The sequence below is a fragment of the Dunckerocampus dactyliophorus genome, chromosome 5, assembly GCF_027744805.1.
Source record: "Dunckerocampus dactyliophorus isolate RoL2022-P2 chromosome 5, RoL_Ddac_1.1, whole genome shotgun sequence".
In the NCBI taxonomy this organism is placed as follows: Eukaryota; Metazoa; Chordata; class Actinopteri; order Syngnathiformes; family Syngnathidae; genus Dunckerocampus; species Dunckerocampus dactyliophorus.
Window position 1 is genome coordinate 29,368,854 of NC_072823.1, and position 20,313 is coordinate 29,389,166.

At 41.2% G+C, this 20,313-nt stretch overlaps 1 protein-coding gene across 4 annotated transcripts in view; it reads left to right on the forward strand.

Moving 5' to 3' along the window:
* The window catches only part of LOC129181065 (A disintegrin and metalloproteinase with thrombospondin motifs 20-like), a 226,672-nt gene that overhangs the window by 71,867 nt on the left and 134,492 nt on the right, over positions 1-20,313 (forward strand). For all 4 annotated transcript variants that reach the window (XM_054775726.1, XM_054775728.1, XM_054775727.1 and 1 more), the window contains 2 exons: positions 12,263-12,404; positions 15,165-15,269. In XM_054775726.1, coding sequence (XP_054631701.1) covers positions 12,263-12,404; positions 15,165-15,269 — 247 coding nt within the window. The remainder of the gene's footprint in view (positions 1-12,262; positions 12,405-15,164; positions 15,270-20,313) is intronic.

Here is a 20,313-nt window from a genome sequence, read left to right on the forward strand (position 1 = left end):
GAGAAGGGGAGAGAAGTGTAGAGCGACTTCATGTGGTGAATCTTGATAAGCTTTGGGAAATACCTGAATGTATTTCCTTAAATTCTGCTTTGACGTCACTTGTCATTTTTAATCAGGCTGTTACCATTTGAACATTAGTGAAGCTTTTTTGATATCAGGTTCAAGAAGGTGATTGCCGAACAGGTGAGCAAAGAGCAGGAAATGACCAAGGAGGCACAGCCTAATCACAGTAAAAATAACACAGTGTATTTCTAACACAGGCATGCCAAATTACCCCGACTCCTTGTTAAAAAAAGAAAATGATTCAATGAATAAATAAACATGCAAAAGTTTTAACCCTCCCAATAGTAGAACTAAAGTTAGGCCCTTGGACACAATCCATACCATAAACGCTCGTCAACCTTTTTTTGTATTTTCGGAAATCAAACTATTTTTGTAAATCATTGTGTTTATAATGAATTGTTATAATAATCATAACTGATATTTCTTTTAACATTATTTATATTTATGGGAGTTTGTTTTAACAATTCTATATTTTATTAATAATAATGTTATTGATATGGTATTGAAATTTCATCTGCTCAAGGCTCAAGCTGTCTCAAGCCTTTATTAAATGTGCATATGATAATTCAGTTTACAATGAAATTTGAATCATTACAATATTGTTCTTCATACTGAATTTCTTAGCATTATTTTGTCATTCATATTTTTATGACATATTCCATCCATCCATTTTCTATGCCGCTTTTCCTCATTTGGTCGCAGGGGTATGCTGACTATCCCAGCCGACTTCGGGCAAGAGGCGGGTACAGCCTAGACTGTTCGCCAGCCAATCGCAGGGCACATATAGAAAAACATTAGAAAAACACTCACATTCATACCTATAGACATGCATGTTTTTGGGATGTGGGAATGTGTGCAAACTCCACACAGAGATGCCCGAGATTCAAACTTTTTCCAATCTTCTTCCTGATACATAATAGTGTTAATACATAACTTGTATTGTGCAATAAATAAACTAATCATGTTATTTTACTAACTTCATTTAACCATTCCTAGCCTCAAAGCTGTAGTGAATATGCAGCCAACATTTATTTTTAGCAAGTATTGTTATTATTAATATTATTATTATTTGTATTGTTATTATTATTATTGCTGTTATTGTTATTATTATTGCCCTGCGATTGGCTGGCGACCAGTCCAGGGTGTACCACGCCTGTCGCCTGAAGTCAGCTGGGATAGGCTCCAGCATACCCCCGCGACCCTAATGAGGAGAAGCTGCATAGAAAAAGGATGGATGGATTATTATTATATATTGTTATTATCATTGCTATTGTTACTGTTATTATTGTTGGTGTTACTATTGGTATTGTTATTAGTGTTATTATAATTATTGTTATTGTTATTAGTAATACTCAATTAGTTTTGATTGTTTTTATAATTAGAATTTTATTATACAGTATATTTTAAAATACATAAATTACTGGTAATACTAAATTAATAAATAGTATTACTAAATAAATTAATAAATATTGTTATTACTTATAGTAATTTCATTTAACTTGTTCCAGGCATCATACAACCTTGATTAGATCAATCATTATATAAATGCACTGTTATTAATTTCATTTTATTATTATCATTAATACTCCATTTTATATGCCATCGCTTTTAATTAATTTGATTATGATTACATACTGTAAATTCCGGTGTATAAGCAGCACCCACGAAATGTAGATGAAAAAACTGATTTGTACATACAGTATATTAGCCGCACCGGTGTATAAGCTGCACATGTCCACGTCATTAAATGGCATATTGTGGCGAGCACAAGTGAGGACCAGGCAAGTCTTTATTTGACAGGAGTCAATCATGAGCCATGAAAAAAAGTCACGATGAGCTTGTCATCCCATCAGAAATTGCGGGAGGTCATTACTCAATATAACAGTCTGACTCACGGTGTCATCTTACAAACACTAAAATCATCGCACGGCAACTTAACACTCAAAATGTATACCTCAGATATATACAAACATGTACCAATACAAGTTTAAAATAAAAAAATAAAAGTTTCTCATAATTTCTCATTTTGTTTGAGCAACACATTTCATTGGAGGGCAAGCAGCATAAAAAATGGATGGATGGTGCGGCAATGCTGCCTCTGTCCACCAGAAGGAATCAGAGGAGCACGGAGCTTTACTTTCATAAAGCGCCTTTCTACAAGGAAATTTAAGTTAATTCCCCTCGTTTATACATTCACACACGCACGAATATACTTGGGAAACAGTTAGGCACCAAAAACAATGTGATTGTTTTTGGTTTTGTTTTCGTACAATGTGATTGTGATTGTTTTTGATGCCTAACTGGTTCCCAAGTATATTAGTGCATGTGTGAATGTATAAACAAGAGGAATTAACTTCAGTTTCTTTGTAGAAAGGCGCTTTATGAAAGTAAGTACATGTGCTTGTATTCATTTACAGCACAGCCTTGACACATCCAATAGGGCGGCGCCGTTGACATAGCGCAGCAGTGTACAAACCCATTTGATGCGGCGTCTATCTATGTCTATGATTGCAGTGCCCCAATGAATGCGTTGGTCAGGCGCAATGCATTATGGGAAAAATCTAAGTTAGTTTTTTCATTTCAAGAGATTAGAATTTAGCCATAAATTAGCTGTAAATTTAAGGTAAATTGTTTAATTGAACGGGTTCCATGCTCACACTATTGTTAAATGTACGGTGTAGGCGGGGGTTTTTAAGTAACAGTGTAACATTATGAATTGTCATGCAAGTGTAGAAAAACAAAACCCTTGACCTAATGGGCAAGCGATGGTCAGCCACTAAAATGGCAAATGTCACTCATAATAGAGTCAATCCTGACCTCTGGAATATTTGCCTCCTTTCCTTTGTTGATTGTTGTGACCTTCACAAAGGACGGTCTTGTTGTGTGTCTCAAGAAGGCAGTGGTGAGGCTGAGCATCCTATAGTGTCCATCAACAGTTGAGCACGAGGAACATTCCGGAATAGATGAGGAGAGTCTTCCCAAGCAATTGGAGTCGACATGGTCAGGTAGCATTGGACGGTGTCGCTGTGGGGGCTGCCATGTTGGGAAATGCCCTTGAGAGCGCTTTTGAAGTGGCACTCAAGCTAACAATGAGGTGTATTGATGCTAGCCAGCGCTCCTGCTCGACTGGTCAAGTACATCAATGTTTTGACTACACCAAACCCTCCCACCTTCCCACCTGCTTGGAAATGTAAAAAAAAGGGTCCATTTCTCCATGCCGTGACATCACTGCTACTGGTGGGACATAATGAGAGCATTCATTGCGCTCTTGGCTGCATGCCGTCTGATTGGATCCAATTCTACAAGACTTTAAATAAAAACTCCATCAAAACTCCATCATTAAAGTGTAAAATTACTACAACATTATCACCGCCCGTTACGGTTGCGTTCATTTTTAGTTGTTGAGTTTGCTACGAATGGAGGAAACAAGCAAAGGGATGCTCTATGAGGGCTACATGCCCTGCTAAATCAATCCCTATACATGCAGTTGACCTTCCGGGATCACCTGCAAATGAGCGAAAAAGAACGAGTAATTGATACGCCCGTAAAAATGTCCACTTTTGGCACATGGCTCAGTCCTTCCCCTTCAAACCTTCCTGCTAGCTTGATGTTGATATTGTCCTCTGATTTTGGATCAATATTTGTTGGTATTCTGTCCCTTCTAACAGGCTTGTGGCCATTGTGTGTGAGGCTTTTTACCCTTTGTGGTTTTGTGTTTGCTGGCCCATAACAAGCATCTGCTTCTGCTAAGTAAGGGTATCCGAAATTTTTACAGCAAGGACCTCAAACTGAAAAAATGTAAGCATGCCCTTTGATATTTTGTAAAAAGCATACTCTTTTTATGAACTGTCGTCTTTGTCCCTTTTTTTCACCCATTTTTGAAGTTTTTTTTTTTTTTACATTTTCAAAATATTTCAACTTTCGTCTTAAATAGTCTTCATAAATTTATTTCTGTAATATTATGACTTTATGCCCATATTTGTTTTTTGCATTTCTGCGGTGAATTTTCCAACTATTTCAACTTCCTTCTTGTAATTACCGTAAGTCATGGTGTATAAACCGCACCCGTGTATAAACCGCACCCCCATTTTCAGGCTCACGGCGGGGAAATAAAAATTTTTACTTCATAAATGCTTGCCAACTCTTTCATCTCAAATCAACATGCGTAAAGGTACTAAGCAATTTCAAAAAGAAGAAGAAAGGAGAAATCTGCCGTCCATCAATTCATCTGCAATGGAATTCATGTAAGAAAAGTTTGCCGTCAACTTGCCGATGATGTCCGCTCTCCAACGCTGGATGACTGACTCGTCCACACCGTGCTGCCGTCCTGCTGCCCGGTTCCCAAAGTCTTCTGCATACCGGCAGACGGAGAGTTTGAATGCTGCTGTGAAAGATCGCCGTGGCATTTTAGCTTTTTAGCTTTAGCTGCTTTAGCTTTAGCCTTGATTAACGGTAGCTAATGTTGGTTTAGCGGTGACGCGAGCGGCGTTCTGCGCATGCGCATCAGTTATCCATGTATTGTACATAACACTGCATTGCTTCAGTGTGAATTTGAATAAACTCCAACGTTGTATAGTATTTTAAACAATCTGCAATGTTTTAATGGAAGCTTAGGTTAGATTCAGTGTATATAGAGATCGTTTCACTGTGTGAAAATACAGACACACAGCAGTCAGATAAGTGAAAAAGGAATTGCTCTTTCAACAACTGTACAGCAGAGGGCGCTAAAGTCAAAGCAACTGTCTGACCCACAGACGACTATTGTAAAGTCTGCTTCTGGTCAATTTCTGTCTGTTTGTCATCGTGTATAAACCGCACCCCGATTTTTGGCGTCTTACCGGTGGAAAAAAAGCGCGGTTTATACACCGTGATTTACGGTATGCATTTTTTCCCCATAATATTTTGACTTTATTCTGGTAATATTATAACCTTTTCTGCAACCTAGTTTTCCAAAAATTACAACTTTGTTATTTTGTTTGTTTCTCATAATACAGTATTACGACTTCCAAAAAAATAACGTCTTTTATCCCTCAATATTTCAGCCTTATGCGACTAAAATTGTTACGTTTTGGCCTTGGCCGGGTTTTGGATCCTAAAATGTGGAGACAAAACAGTCCATGTAAACAAAGGTTTATGATAACAAAAGGTGACCACAAAGGGAAAAAGTACAAAACACAAAGAAATAACAAAGTACAAACAAAAGTACTGCCGGACCTAGTCACGGGGAAACAAACCAAGAACTAAGGACACTGCTTGCATGGAAAACAAGCAGGAAAACTAGGAACTAAGGAAGCTGCACAAAAGTGGCAGAGGGAAAACGATTAACCGAGGGTGCTGCTGAAAACCAAGCAGGAAACAGAAAAACTTAATGCACTCACCGCTGCGAGGAAAATAACCAGGCACGAATAACTGAGATACATAAACTAAGTAACATACAAGAGACCAGTGGTGTAGCTAGATGCATAACAAGGTTGCGGGTGAAGAGCTGGTAACAATCTGGCACCCGTGGATTGTCTGGCTGCAGCTTATGAAGGCATCCCGTAATTGATTGCAGGTGTGCTGATTAACTGATTAAATTAACAACAACGTTATTCCCGTAAAATTAGGACTTTTTCTTGTTAGATTATGACTTTTTTCTCTTAATATTCTGCCTTTTAAATGACTGCTGATTTTTTTGTTTTTGCTGTTGTTTTTTTCAGTTTTCTTGTTAAATTCTATTCATAGAAGACAAAACAAGAAAAGCGACGCCAAAATGGAAAAAACAAAGACAATACAGAAATCATTGTTTTGTCTTTGTCATTACTAAATGCAATGACAAAACACAAGTGGAAAAGACAAATACAAAACAGGAAAAACAACGGCGAATTGGAAAAAAAACAAAGACAATACAGAAAAAACAATGACAAAATGGAAAAAGAATATGACTACATTTGTATATTTTTTTAAATTATTGCTTCTCTTTGTATTTCCACACATATTCCCTTTTAATTTTGGCACTCCTGTGATTCCATACTTGACCAGTACGAACACAGTACACAAGTGCATCAAACCTAACGCTAACTTGGACAGTAACATGCTGTATCTCGCCATTCTTTTCGAATGCAAATACTCCTATTGATCACTCCTTGACGTGATCAATAATGCTTGATTAAAACGTGCAATGTTTCTGTCAAACAAAGCGCAAAAAAATAAATGTTAGTTCCATTCCAAGTGTCACAGTGCCTCAAGGTATGTTGGCGTATTACGACTTGTGAATAACTTACAAATAACGTGTGAACGGGTGTCAAAGATGGCATAACTTATTGCCCGCGGATGTGGGACGTATGAATCATACGTTGACATACGTCGAAAAGTTTTATGAAGGCACAAAATTTTTGGACGACTTGGACGTATTCCGGCGTGCTTCCGCGTGCTGTTAACATATACAAAACTTACCCATAACTTATTCGACGTACACCAGAGTATTGGCCAAATTTTTCATACGTTGGCGTAAGCTGGTTAAATCGTCAAGGTGTGACAGGGCCTTTAGGAAGGAACACAGCTTGACAATCAATTTCACATGCTGTTGTGCAAATGGAATAGACAACAGATGGCTAGCAATACACCCCCAATAAATAAATAAAAATAATAGAGTATTTAATAAATAAATGTTTGTATGATATTGTTGCCAGTATATTCAACTATGTAAACAAAGTATTTAATAAGAATATTTCATTCATTGAGATCTAGGATGTGTTATTTTCGTGTTCCAATTATTTTATATATGTATCACTATGAGTTGTGGATACCAGGATTTTGTTAATATTCTGGTAAAACATAGTTTAGCATATTTTAGTTTGTTTGGGTTGAAATAAGTTAAGAAAATAAATGTTTTAATGTTTTATATTTGAAAATTTACACTTTATGTGATTTAATTCGCAGATGGGTATATACTGTATATACCCATCCATTCATTATGCTCCAATCAGGTTTTTATGCTGTCAATACCGATCATCTGCACAATAATGTGTGTGTGTGTGTGTGTGTGTGTGTGTGTGTGTGTGTGTGTGTGTGTGTGTGTGTGTGTATATATGTGTGCTGCTCAAAAAAATTTGAGGAATACTTGGAAAACACATCAGATCTAAACTGGGGGAAAAATGATCTTGAATATCTTTCCTGATAATAAGTGGGTGATGTATTAGTAACAAAATGATGCCACATAATTTGATAGAAATGAAAATGATCACCCTATAGAGGGGGGAAATCAAAGACACCCCAAAATGAAAGTGAAAAAATGATGCAGCAGACTGGTCCATTTTGCTAAAATGTCATTGTAGCAACTCAAAATGATTCTCAGTAGTTTGTGTGGCCCCACGTGCTTGTACGCATGCCTGACAACATCGGGGCATGCTCCTAATGAGACTACGGATGGTGTCCTGGGGGATCTCCTCCCAGATCTGGACCAGGGCATCACTGCGGTACCTGGACGCATGGAGGAGATTCCAGGAGACAGGTAGTTACTCCAGGAGAGCTGGACGGGGCCGTAGAAGGTCCTTCAACGATCAGCAGGATCGGTATCTGCTCCTTTGTGCAAGGAGGAACAGGATGAGCACTGCCAGAGCCCTACAAAATGACCTCCAGCAGGCCACTGGTGTGAATGTTTCTGACCAAACAATCAGAAACAGGCTCCATGAGGGTGGCCTGAGGGCCCGACGTCCTGTAGTGGGCCCTGTTCTCACTGCCCAGCACCGTAGAGCTTGATTGGCATTTGCCATAGACCACCAGAATTGGCAACTACACCACTGGTGCCCTGTGCTCCTCAACCTGAGCACATGTGACAGACGTGAAAGGGTCTGGAGATGCCGTGGAGAACGTTATGCTGCCTGCAACATCATTCAGCATGACCGGTTTGGTGGTGGGTCAGTGATGGTCTGGGGAGGCATATCCCTGGAAGGACGCACAGACCTCTACAGGTTAGATAATGGCACCCTGACTGCTATTAGGTATCGGGATGAAATCCTTGGACCCATTGTCAGAACCTACGCTGGTGCAGTGGGACCTGGGTTCCTCCTGGTCCACGACAATGCCCAACCTCATGTGGCTAGTGTATGCAGGTAGTTCCTGGAGGATGAAGGAATTGATACCATTGACTGGCCCCCACGTTCACCTGACCTAAAGCCAATAGAACACCTCTGGGACATTATGTTTAAGTCCATCCGGCCCCGCCAGGTTGCTCCTCAGACTGTCCAGGAGCTCATTGATGCCCTGGTCCAGATCTGGGAGGAGATCCCCCAGGACACCATCCGTAGTCTCATTAGGAGCATGCCCCGATGTTGTCAGGCATGCGTACAAGCACATGGGGGCCACACAAACTACTGAGAATCATTTTGAGTTGCTACAATGACATTTTAGCTAAATGGACCAGTGTGCTGCATCATTTTTTCACTTTCATTTTGGGGTGTCTTTGATTTCCCCCCTCTATAGGGTGATCATTTTCATTTCTATCAAATGATGTGGCATCATTTTGTTACTAATACATCACCCACTTATTATCAGGAAACATATTCAAGATCATTTTTTCCCCAGTTTGTATTTGATGTGTTTTTGAAGTGTTCCTCTAATTTTTCTCAGCATCGTCTCTCCTTCCTGCTTGCCCACAAGGCAAAGGTTAAACAAGCCCCACTACATAGCTGTCCAGGCAATGCCTGTACAAGTGATACCGTTTATTTCCTGGTGTGAGACAATGTGCACAATGTTTGTCAATACTGTAATGCCGCTTGTTGTGGGGAAGGAGAGACTCACGTCGCCGATGCACTTTAATAGCTTTATTAACAGCGGAGAACACTGCAGGACTTTACATCCACGCCAACATAAACACACTTCCCAACTCTTTCCAAACTCACAGCTAGCACTGAGCTTAGCTCTCCTGCTCGGGACGCCCACCGTCACCTCCCGTCACTTCCTGATGAACTAAAGCTGTAATGACACTCTGCCGTATAAAAAGTAAAATATTAAAAACAAGCGTAAGACATTACTAGCACAGCTTTGTTCTGTGGGCCGTGGATATATTGTATCAGTTATTATTAAGCCTCTAGCTTCCTTTTATTAAGTAAAAACCTTGGCTATGATTGCACTACATTGTCATGTAGACCTACAAAGTACACTTGGAAGAACAAGAGGTGAATAAATGTATTGCAACTGATGTGAAACTGATGAGGGCTAGAATTAAATAAGCTTTGCTTCTTCCTACTCCTTTTTGGACATGCAAAATTGTGAATTGTCCTGTGATGTGCTACTGTTTGACTCATGCATGTTCAGGATTAAAACCATGAATCATGACCATGATAATAACAAGCCTAGTAGTGCTAACTTTTATCCGCAGTCCGCAGTGCCCTCTACTGGTCAACATTATTATTATTTTTTCCCTTTTTTTTCTTTTTTTTCCTCTGCTGGTCAACATTCAAACTGGATGTCAACCTGTTCATAGAGGCCACCTGTCTATAGCAGCCACTTTTGCAGACTCCCTCTAGTGGCCACTACAGACAAGTTTGACTGTGTATATATATATATATATATATATATATATATATATATATATATATATACATACACACACCCATCCATCGATCTACAGTATTTACTATGGACGACCCTGTCCTCACTAGGGTCGCAGGTATGCTGGAGCCTATCCCAGCTGACTTCCGCATACACCCTGGACTGGTAACCAGCCAGTCCAGGCTGGTTACATCATATGTCAGGGCACATATAGACAAACAACCATTCACACTCACATTCATACCTATGGACAATTTAGAGTCTCCAATTAACCTAACATGCATGTTTTTGGAATGTGGGAGGAAACTGGAGTACCCGGAGAAAACCCACGCACGCACGGGGAGAACATGCAAATTCCATACAGGGATGCCCAACGGAGATTCGAACCCAGATCTTGCCGATCTCCTGAGTGTTTGGCCAACATGCTAACCACCGTGCGTTCTTTATCTATGTACATACTGTACATATAAAATAAAATAAGTGTCTGTTTCAGGTGCATTATTTTCACATAAAATGAAATGATATGGCAGCCTTGAGTTTGACACCTGTGCGCTAGAGGCTAGCCATGTCTATATATCCACACTGCCTGTTGTAATTCCAGGACGGTCTTACCATCATACAGTATATTAACTTGTGTTCACCTCACAAGTTTTGAGGCCCGGATTGACTGTAGAAGCTAGGACCAACGTAGACAAACAGCAACTATGGTGCATTCAAAGACCGCTGAACAAAGTGAGAAATTGCAAATGAAATTGCTTGAGGAAAAAACATTATCAGTGAAACATAAAGACATAAACATGTGAAAATTGTGGGGGGGGGGGTTTAACAGTGACACAGTGTGGTGTACATTTTACATGTATGGAAAAATCATTAACAAACGTATGGTGAATGAGATGTGTTTTTTCAGGCAAAAAAACCTACAATTATTTCTGGAGAGAAAAAAACTTTTGACATCATTTTTTTGACCAAAAATCTGCAAATTTCCCCTGTAAAATGACTTAGTTTTTCATCTGTTAGTCCTCCATCCATCTACAAGTCATCTCATGAATAAAAGCGCTTTCATGTCTTCTGACAGCTACCAGGTGTGGAGTCTCCCCCGGCGCCCGCTGAGCTCACATACCCAACCTCAAATTTGCAGATTGACTTAAAAAAAAAAGTTTCAATTAAGAACCCAGTTGGACGGATGAACAGTTGCTGAGAGATGCTGGAATAAGGGAGCATCTGTCTGTATGATTTCCTCATATTAACACTTGGACATACTCACGTTATGTCGTTTTTCATAGTTGAATGCCATACAATCCCAATTTGAAACCGTTAAGAGATTGTGGGATTTCATAGCTGCGGTTTTGCATTTGTAACACTGCCTAAGATGCCAACATGGACTAAAAAGGCTACCTCTTTCTTCCCTTTTGGAGAAATTATCACCTATTTTTTCTCACAGATTCAACCCCCTCAGCTTTGTAGAAACAAAACAAAGACATAGGCTTTGCTACACATCTTAAAATAAAGCTCTGAAGTTTTTTTATGATGTCATGAGGGAAATCTGTCTCGATGAGCCCACCCCCTGTGCCTCCCTAGCTTTGTCAATACAAAACAAAAGGCTTCGCTATACATCTTAAAATAAAGCTCTGAGGTTTAAAGTGGTTCATGAGGTCATGAAGGAAAATCCTCCCCTCTCCTCTGCCTCGAGCTAGATAAACCCACCTCGCATATACACCCACCACTTTGTAAAAAAATATATTTAATAAAAACAGGCTTCGCTGCACATGTTAAAATGAATCTGTCACTATGTGTCAGCCAGCTGCAAATGTAGGAGATGTACGTTTCAACATTTAGTTATTCTTCAGTGAATAGGCTAACCGAGTATGATGTTGCTGTTGAAATGTAATGTTGGCACTTTAGCTCACCTACTGTAGCTACAGTACAGTATATGCTCGTGATGCTAAACCTTTCAATTGACACATGATGCACAAATACATACATGTTTATATGACACCCAGTAGGATATATTGTGGTTGTCTATGACCATGTATTTGTAGTTCATTGAGATATAAAAATTTGGCTTAATAAACCGTCGACTTTGAATGGAAGCCGCTGTAGTAATGTTGGCGTTATGCTGCAAACTACAAATTCAGAAACTCCAGCCTTCCTTGGCAGAGGTAATTAGGCCTGGAAATGAAAGGGGAGCGCCACAAAGCGCTGTTAAGCGAGGATAATCCTGTGTAATCATGGCGCTGTCTGTTGCTTTGTTCCGGCAGGTGTTGCAGCTCCTGCGTCCAGGATGTCGGCCAATTTGTGTCATAATAACACCTCCCGGTTTCCTTTTTTGAAGACAGAAAGCCGAGATCCTCGCCGGCCTGACGTGTTTGACTTTGTGTGTGAAGCGAAGATTTTTTTTCATTCAAGCCAGCTGTGTTTGCACGCTGGTGGTTTGAAGGGAAGGGCGGTTTGTCATGACAAAGTAATCCAGCCACTGTTGGGGAGTTAGGGGGACTTCATCAGGAGCTTTATGTGTATGTGTAGCACACACAATAAAAAACTGTAACTGGTCGTTCATATCCTTTTCTGTCCACTGTCATGCCTTTTTATTCACCCGTTTGCACCTGACCCAATGCTCACATATGCTTCTTTAATCACTCTATTCCATTATTTATATTTAATGCAGCACCGGCTATGGGGAGTGCCTTCTAGACGAGCCAGTTGGCAGAACGTACGAGCTGCCCAGCCTCCTGCCTGGTCAAATTTACAACGCCAACAGACAGTGTGAACTCATGTTTGGACCCGGGTCCCAAATTTGCCCCTACATGGTAAGTGAATTAGCTATCAATACCAGCAAAAACACTTGGGGGACATTTCGATGGAATATGATCACTTCAGTAGATTTGTGTGAATTTAATTATTTTGGGTCGCGGGGGCAGCAACCCAAGCAGGGAGTCCCAGACTTTCCTCTCCTCGGCCACCTCGTCCAGCTCCTCCCGGCAGACCCTGAGGCGTTCCCATGCCAGTTGGGAGACATAGTCTCTCCAACATGTCCTGGGTCTTCCCCAAGGCCTCCTACCGGTCGGACTTGCCCTGAACACGTCCATGAGGCATCCTGACCAGATGCCCAAGCCACCGCATCTGGCTCCTCTCAATGCGGAGGAGTAGCGGTTCTACTCTGAGTCTCTCCTGGATGACAGCGCTTCTCACCTTATCTCAAAGGGAGAGCCCAGCCACCCTACGGAGAAAACTTGTACCTGCCATCTTCGGTCACTACCCAAAGCTCATGACCATCGGTGAGGGTAGAAACGTAGCTCGACCGGTAAATTGAGAGCTTTGCCTTTTGGCTCAGCTCTCTCTTCACCACAATGGATCGATGTAGAGTCCGCATCACTGCAGTTGCCACACCAATTCGTTTGTCGATCTCGCGTTCTATCCTTCCCTCACTCGTGAACAAGACCCTGAGGTACCTAAACTACTCCACTTGGGGAAGGATCTCATCCCCGACCTGGAGATGGCACTCCACCCTTTTCCGGGGAAGAACCATGGAATTGGACTTTGAGGTGCTGATTCTCACCCCAGCCGCTTCACACTCTGCTGCCAGTCGTTCCCAGCAGACCCTTACAATATATTTGTGCCTGCCAGGTCTGACCGGCATCCTCTCCCACCATCTGAGCCAGCTTAGCACCAGGTGGTGATCGGTTGATCTCTCTCCACCCGAGTGTCCAAAAAATATGCCCGCAAGTCCGATGATACGACCACGAAGTCAATCATCGAAGTGCGGCCGAGTGTGTCCTCGTGCCAAGTGCACATGTGGACATTCTTATGCTTGAACATAGTGTTTGTTATCGACAATCTGTGACGAGCACAGAAGTCCAATAACAAAGCACCGCTTGGGTTCAGATCGGGGGGGCCGTTCCTCCCAATCACGCCTCTCCAGGTCTCACTGTCACTGCCAACGTGAGCATTGAAGTCCCCCAGCAGAACAAGGGAATCCCATGAGGGAGCACTCTCCAGTACTCCCTCTAGAGACTCCAAATGGGTGGGTATTCTGAACTGCTGTTTGGCACATAAGCACAAATAACAGTCAGGACCCGTCCTGCCCTCTCGTTCACTGGGTTGAACTCCAACTCCAACTCCACAAGCCAGGGTGCAACAAGAATTGCAACCCCTGCCCGTCGCCTCTTACTGCTGGCAACGCCAAAGTGGAACAAAGTCCACAAAGACTGGTTCCAGAGCCCATGCTGTGCGTTGAGGTGAGTCCAGCTATATCTAGCCGGAACTTCTCAACCTCGTGCACCAGCTCAGGCTTCTTCCCTACCAAAGAGGAGACATTCTATGTCCCAAGAGGTAGCTTCTGTAGCTGAAGATCAGACCGCCAAGGTCCCCGCCTTCAGCTGCCACCCAGCTAACTCTGCACCCAACCCCTTTGGCCACTCCCATGAGTGGTGAGCTCATTTGAGGGGGGAGCCATGTCATCTCTTCGGGCTGTGCCCGGCCGGGCCCCATGGGTGTAGGCCCGGCCACCAGACGCTTGCCATCGCAGCCCGGTGACCCGAGTCTGGGCAAGGGAAAACGTGGGGCAATGTTTTTTTTCATCATAGAGACCTGTTGAGCCACTCTTTGTTTGGTCCCTCACCAGGACCTGTTTGCCGTGGGTGACCCTACCAGGGGCATAAAACCTCCCCGGCAACTTAGCTCCTAGGATCATCGGGACACGCAAACTGCTCCACCACAATAAGCTGGTAGCTCAGGGAGGAGTAGTTTTTTTTATTTAGATTTGTATTTTGTTTTATTTTATTTGTCTTATTTATTTTTTAATTATGAAATTTTACTATGTATTATGAATTTCTTAAATTTTACTTTATTTTTTGAATACCTTTTGAATTGCATGAAACGTGACTGTTTTGTTTTATTGCTCTTTTTCATTATGTTAGAATTTCATTTTGTTTCATTTTAGAAAATGTTCATTCTTTATAATTAATATGTTGTATAATTACTTATCCAACTTAAATTTCTTAAACTATTTAACCTGAATTGAATTTAATGTTTTTTAACTTTTTGACTTTTTAGTTTTATTTGAATTTCTTTTTTAAACGATTTTTATATTTATTATTTCTTAATATGAAAACAAACTTTTAAAACTATTTCTTTAAATGAAATCTAACTTGTAAATGTAACTGTTTTTTTAAATTTCATGTCAATTGTTTTTTGAATTTATTTGCCATTTTTAATATTTTGCAATTATTTTCTAATAAAATTCAATCATATTTTGTGAATCATAAACAAATGATAAGTAGTGTGTGCTTCTACACAGGCACTCAACATGTAAATTCACTAATCCAACCATCCAGGTGTTAATTAAAAGCAGAATTTTTGGGCATTAGTTTTGCATCTAAGGGCAACGGTGGGTGATGTCTCATCTCAAACCTGCAGTTTTTCACACACAAACTCCACTTAGGACACAGTTTGACTCTTGTACCTGTGATTTTTAATAAAAAACATCTAATCCTGGATGAAGTGTTCCTTGCTTGTGTTGGATTTACACAATGCGATGTCGGTTAATAACTTGTTTTGTTTGAATGTAGAAACAGTGCAAGCGGCTGTGGTGCACGAGTGCCGAGGGGGACCATAAAGGATGTCGCACACAACACATGCCGCTGGCTGACGGGACGGAATGTGGGCATGGAATGGTGAGTGCCTAAATCCATTTAAGGCAGTCTGTTACGAGCAGTCAGGTGAAGATCCCAACATGCAGAGCCAGACACAATTCAGTTCAAAAATACTGTCTTTAATTTAGTGGAGCAGGAACCAAGTAACAAAAGAATTACAAAAAGTCCAGAATCCAAACTGAGGTAGAACGGTCCAACTAAGGTGGTAAAACAAAAAGGCACCGTGGAAAAAGGCAAAACTCACTGTTGAGCAGACGGTGTCACAGGAGGCAAGGATTACGTGGAACAGGCTTGAAACAAACACAGCAGTCTTGAATTCAAGAGCATAGTAGCTCACAAACTGGTGATCCACAGGCAGCATGCAAACCAGTAGTACAATCCCACGTCCTCCTGCAGCCATGTGGTTTAAGAGCCTTTGATGACACAGTGGCTACAGGTGTGCCTCGTGGCGCCGCCCACTCAGGGAGTGAAGGGATCTACAAGGAAGCACAGAGGTCAAAAGGTGACAACACCAAAATGAAACAGAACCCTAACACAGTCCAAAGTGCGGCCTGGGGCCATCTGGGGCACACAGCTAGTTTCTTATTGGCCCACAGCGTATTCTAAAAATACAATTAATTAAAATCACATCAGAACATCATATAGAAGGTTTAGCATGGAATGCATATAGGAGGCATGGTTGTGTGAAAGAGGCTTATGTAAACGAGTCAGGTGATTTGCGTTTCCCCCTCCGTGTGTTGTTGGGGGCCTCCAACCCCCATTAGCCTTCATGTTCTCCTCGCCCTGGGATGCTATGCTAATTAGGGCTGAGATGACGGGTCAGTTGCTGAGGTTACATGGGAAAGAAAGCCCGGAGGGGCAGGTTTGTCTGCGGGAAGGAAGCCAAAAAAAAAGAAAGGTGAAGACGCGGGGCCCTTTGAAAGAGGACGCTGTTCACAGTCGAGTCACCTTGTTGTGAACCCCTGACCCTAAAACCTCTTTAAACGCCTGCTGAGTGGGTCAACGGTCACAGGCGTAGCACAACCAGCCAGCCCGTTCACAATTACACAATTAAGTATTCAGACCATGCTGGAAAGAGGGAGTAAAGTGGAGGGGAGGTTCTTTTCCCTCCTTAAGCTCTTAGAATCCTTTCCAGTGAAGACCGGCGTGTCGTATCCGCCTCCTTCTTCATGCATCTCCTCGCTGGCCATGTTGTGATGAGTTGATGGCTAACATCTTAATCCAAGCACAACACCTGCACTAAAGAGTAATGGAGCCTCAATCTGCACACTTTGATGCTCTCGCTATTCAACCTCCCATACGATAAACCCTGGACCTGCACTCACGTCGCTCCAATAGATGATTAAACCTGATTGCGGAAGTGGAAACATTGATTTAGACACACACTCGCTTGCAGTGTCATATGCTGCATTTTGTTTTGATTGCCATTGGTTTTGGTTTGGTTTGTTTGTTAGTGAGCACAATTACTAAAAAACAAATTATTGCCATTAAACCTTTTGGACGTGGGGTGGCACAAAAAGAGCCCAAAAAGATTTTGGTGAGGATTTGTCTAAAATACTGTTGATACGGTTTGGATAGGTTTCTCAACCCTTTACATTTGAACCATTTACATTCTGGAGCAGGGCGGACAGTCTGATTAAGGTTTCTCGACACGCATTTGAGTCCAAAAACCTATACAGCAATCCCTTGCCAGTTTGCTCTTGGAATTTTGGCGGCTTCACTCAATCACGCTAAGAAATTATCTAGGGGTGATCCAATCAGGTTTTTATGTTGCAGTTTCTGATACTGATCATCTATGAGTGACATCAGCCGATACCGATTACGTGAATTAGTACAATTGGCCAGGGGCACCGTTAGACAATTCCAAGGGCCTCTGGCAAATAGGCAATTATTCAAAAATAAACGTTTGGATGGATTGTCCTCTTTTTTTTTTTGCCTTAATTTGTGTAAAAAGATTTTTGTACTATTTGACATAAGCCTGAATTAAATTTGATGTTTTGGAGTAATAGATGTGAAATAAACAGTTCAATAATTTCCTTTTTAGTTCAAGATAACAAAATTAACAGAATACAATAATAGAAATACATCTTTCAATGGAAATCTGTCCTAAAAGAGAATAAATTCAGTGTCATTGAACTTGCATCACTATTTGTGTTTTATTTATGACTAGCAACATTTCCATTGTACACTACTTTATTTACTACTTTATCTCCACTCAAACAGTGTGGCCATCGTCTTTATGCTATTTTGTGCTCATTTGCTATTATGTAAAGGCATCAAGTCTGAATTGAACAGTTCGAATAAAAGAGTACTAACGATTTGAAGCAAATATTCTTTGACCCTTTGGTGAGCTACTCAAAATCAGCTGGTGAGAGAGGAGACCCCTGTGATAGTATCACCATCATAAGGCAGGATGCACTATGTGTTTATGTTCATTAAACAACCACACACAAACAGTCTTTTGAGGACAAGACATAATTAGTATCATGACAACAAGTTAGTACATACCCCGAGAACGTGATACCCATTTGTGGCTCCCCATGGGACAAAAAATGAGCTCCAAACTAACAACATTGCTCGTTTGTTTTAAAAACTAACTATGCTCTAACTATGAAAATACTCCATTTATAAATCATTTATCACGGTCAGGTCTGAAACCAATTACCCCCAAGAAACAAGGGATTAAAAAAACTGTTCCCCCTGCTTGAGTACGTAAATGTTTTTTGTCCATCCTGCATTCCTAATGCCAATAAATGAGAAAAAATCTGTTTGTATTCTGACTTTATTGTACTTTGTGCCTTTTGAGTCGCAGGGTGTATGGTCTGCAAAAGCAGACAATCAGCACCGAGCAAAAGAACATTGGCATTAACACCTGTGGCTGTAGGCAACCTCCTGATGTCACTTTTTAAAAAATCAACACCACAAGATGGCAGTAGCTGCATTTAAAACAGGGGTGCTCACGCCTTTACGGCCTGTGAACTACTTTTAAAATGACCAAGTCCCAAAGATGTAATGTCCCTGCTACTATAAATATAGAAAACATATACTGTATACAGTACAGGCCAAACGTTTGGACACACCTTCTCATTCAGTGCATTTTCTTTATTTTCATGACTCTTTACATTGTAGATTCTCAAAACTAGAATCAAGAATCAAGTCAGTCCCACAGCCACCAGCCTTGGCGTCATAATCGACAGTGATTTTAAACTTAATAAACAAATCAACGCCGTTGTAATATCTTATTATCATCTTAGGCTTCTATCTAAAGTCAAATCATTTTCATCACGGCAACATTTTGAACAAGCCAAGCCATTATTTCGTCACGTCTGGACTACTGTAATGCCCTTTACTCTGGAAAAAAACATAAATGACTCTCTCGCTTACAGCTAGTCCAGAACTCTGCAGCACGGCTTTTAACAGCAACCAAAAAGAGGGAGCATATTACCCCAATTTTAGCCTCCTTGCACTGGTTGCCTGTGTGTTTTAGAATTGATTTAAAGATTTTATTGTTTGTTTTTAAGACTTTGAATGGGCTGGCCCCTCAGTACATCTCGGACCTCATCCAAATTTACACTCCAGCGCGCACATTGAGGTCCGAAGGCCAGCTCCAACTGGTGGTGCCAAAGACCAGACTTAAGACCAGGGGATACCGGGCCTTTTCCGTAGTTGGCCCAAAGCTGTGGAACACTCTCCCCCTTATGTAAAAACAGACCCCACAATTGAAAGCTTTAAGTCTCGTCTTAAAACCCACTTTTATTCTCTGGCTTTTAACTCGGTGTGAGTCGTGTGGTCCTCTGTGTCTTTTATTATTTTTTAGTTTTAATTGTTTTATTTACTTTAGTTTTTTTATTTAATTTACTTTACTTAGAGAGCGAGAGAGAGAGAGAGAGAGAGAGAGAGAGAGAGAGAGAGAGAGAGAGAGAAATAATCATTCACGCTCACATTCATACCTATGGACAATTTAGAGTCACTTAACATGCATGTTTTTGGAATGTGGGAGGAAACCGGAGTACCCGGTAAAAACCCACGCACGCACAGAGAGAACATGCAAACTCCAGGTCTTCCGGAACTCCTGACTGTGTAGCCAACATGCTAACCACTCTGCCACCGTGCAGCCTATATATATTATATATTTACAAAAAAATATATATATGAGTATTTTTTTATGTCCGTTATACATGTACAGTCAAACCTGTCTATAGCGGCCACTGAAGGGAAATGGCAAAAGTGGCCGCTATAGACAGGTGGCCGCTATAGACAGGTTGGCGGCCATTTTGAATTTGTGCGCACACATATTAACACAAAAAGACTGGAGCAAAAACCAAGAGACATAGGGGTTGACACATAAACAGGTAAGTAAATCTAGCTAACAGCTCCAATGAGGAAACTAGTAATATCAATAACAACAATGAACCAGCGCCGCACATTCGAGGGCGCTGGCCTTTTATCCGCCACAAATGTTAATTGACCGCAGCTGCGCGGCCACCAGGCATGAAGCGGCTGCCTCTTCCTCCCCGGAGAAGGCACAGCCCACCAAATAAGAGCGCAGGACAGGGGACGCTCGCTCCTGTCCTGCAGAACGTCACAAATTTCCATCTTTGATTTTTTTTTTTAAAACACGATTTTAAAAGCAGGAAATTTTTTTTTTTAAGTGAACGAGCCCGAGGATATATGTACAGGATATGTGTGAAGCAGTCATGAATGGGTGTGTGCGTGAACAATTGAGTGTGGAGGAGGTGCGAAGATAACTAACTAACAATACCATCGCTCCTTTCTTATTGTTGGCAATTAAGTGATATTTTAGATGTTTTATTCAGGTGTTTTGGCTATTTTAGAATCTATTCACAGCATTGCAAAGTGGGAAGATTACCGTTTTGGTCGTCATTGAATCTTTTCAAGGCGGCATTGCAAAGTAAGAAGACGGCTTTTTTATGTCGAACTAGGACTCAGTAATTAAAGTCAACACACGACGGCTTCATTGCTTAAAAAACAAAACTTTTTCATGCATGAAGCTTCTGCTTGAGTCGGCATTTTGGCCGCTATATGCGGTCAGATATGCGGTGAA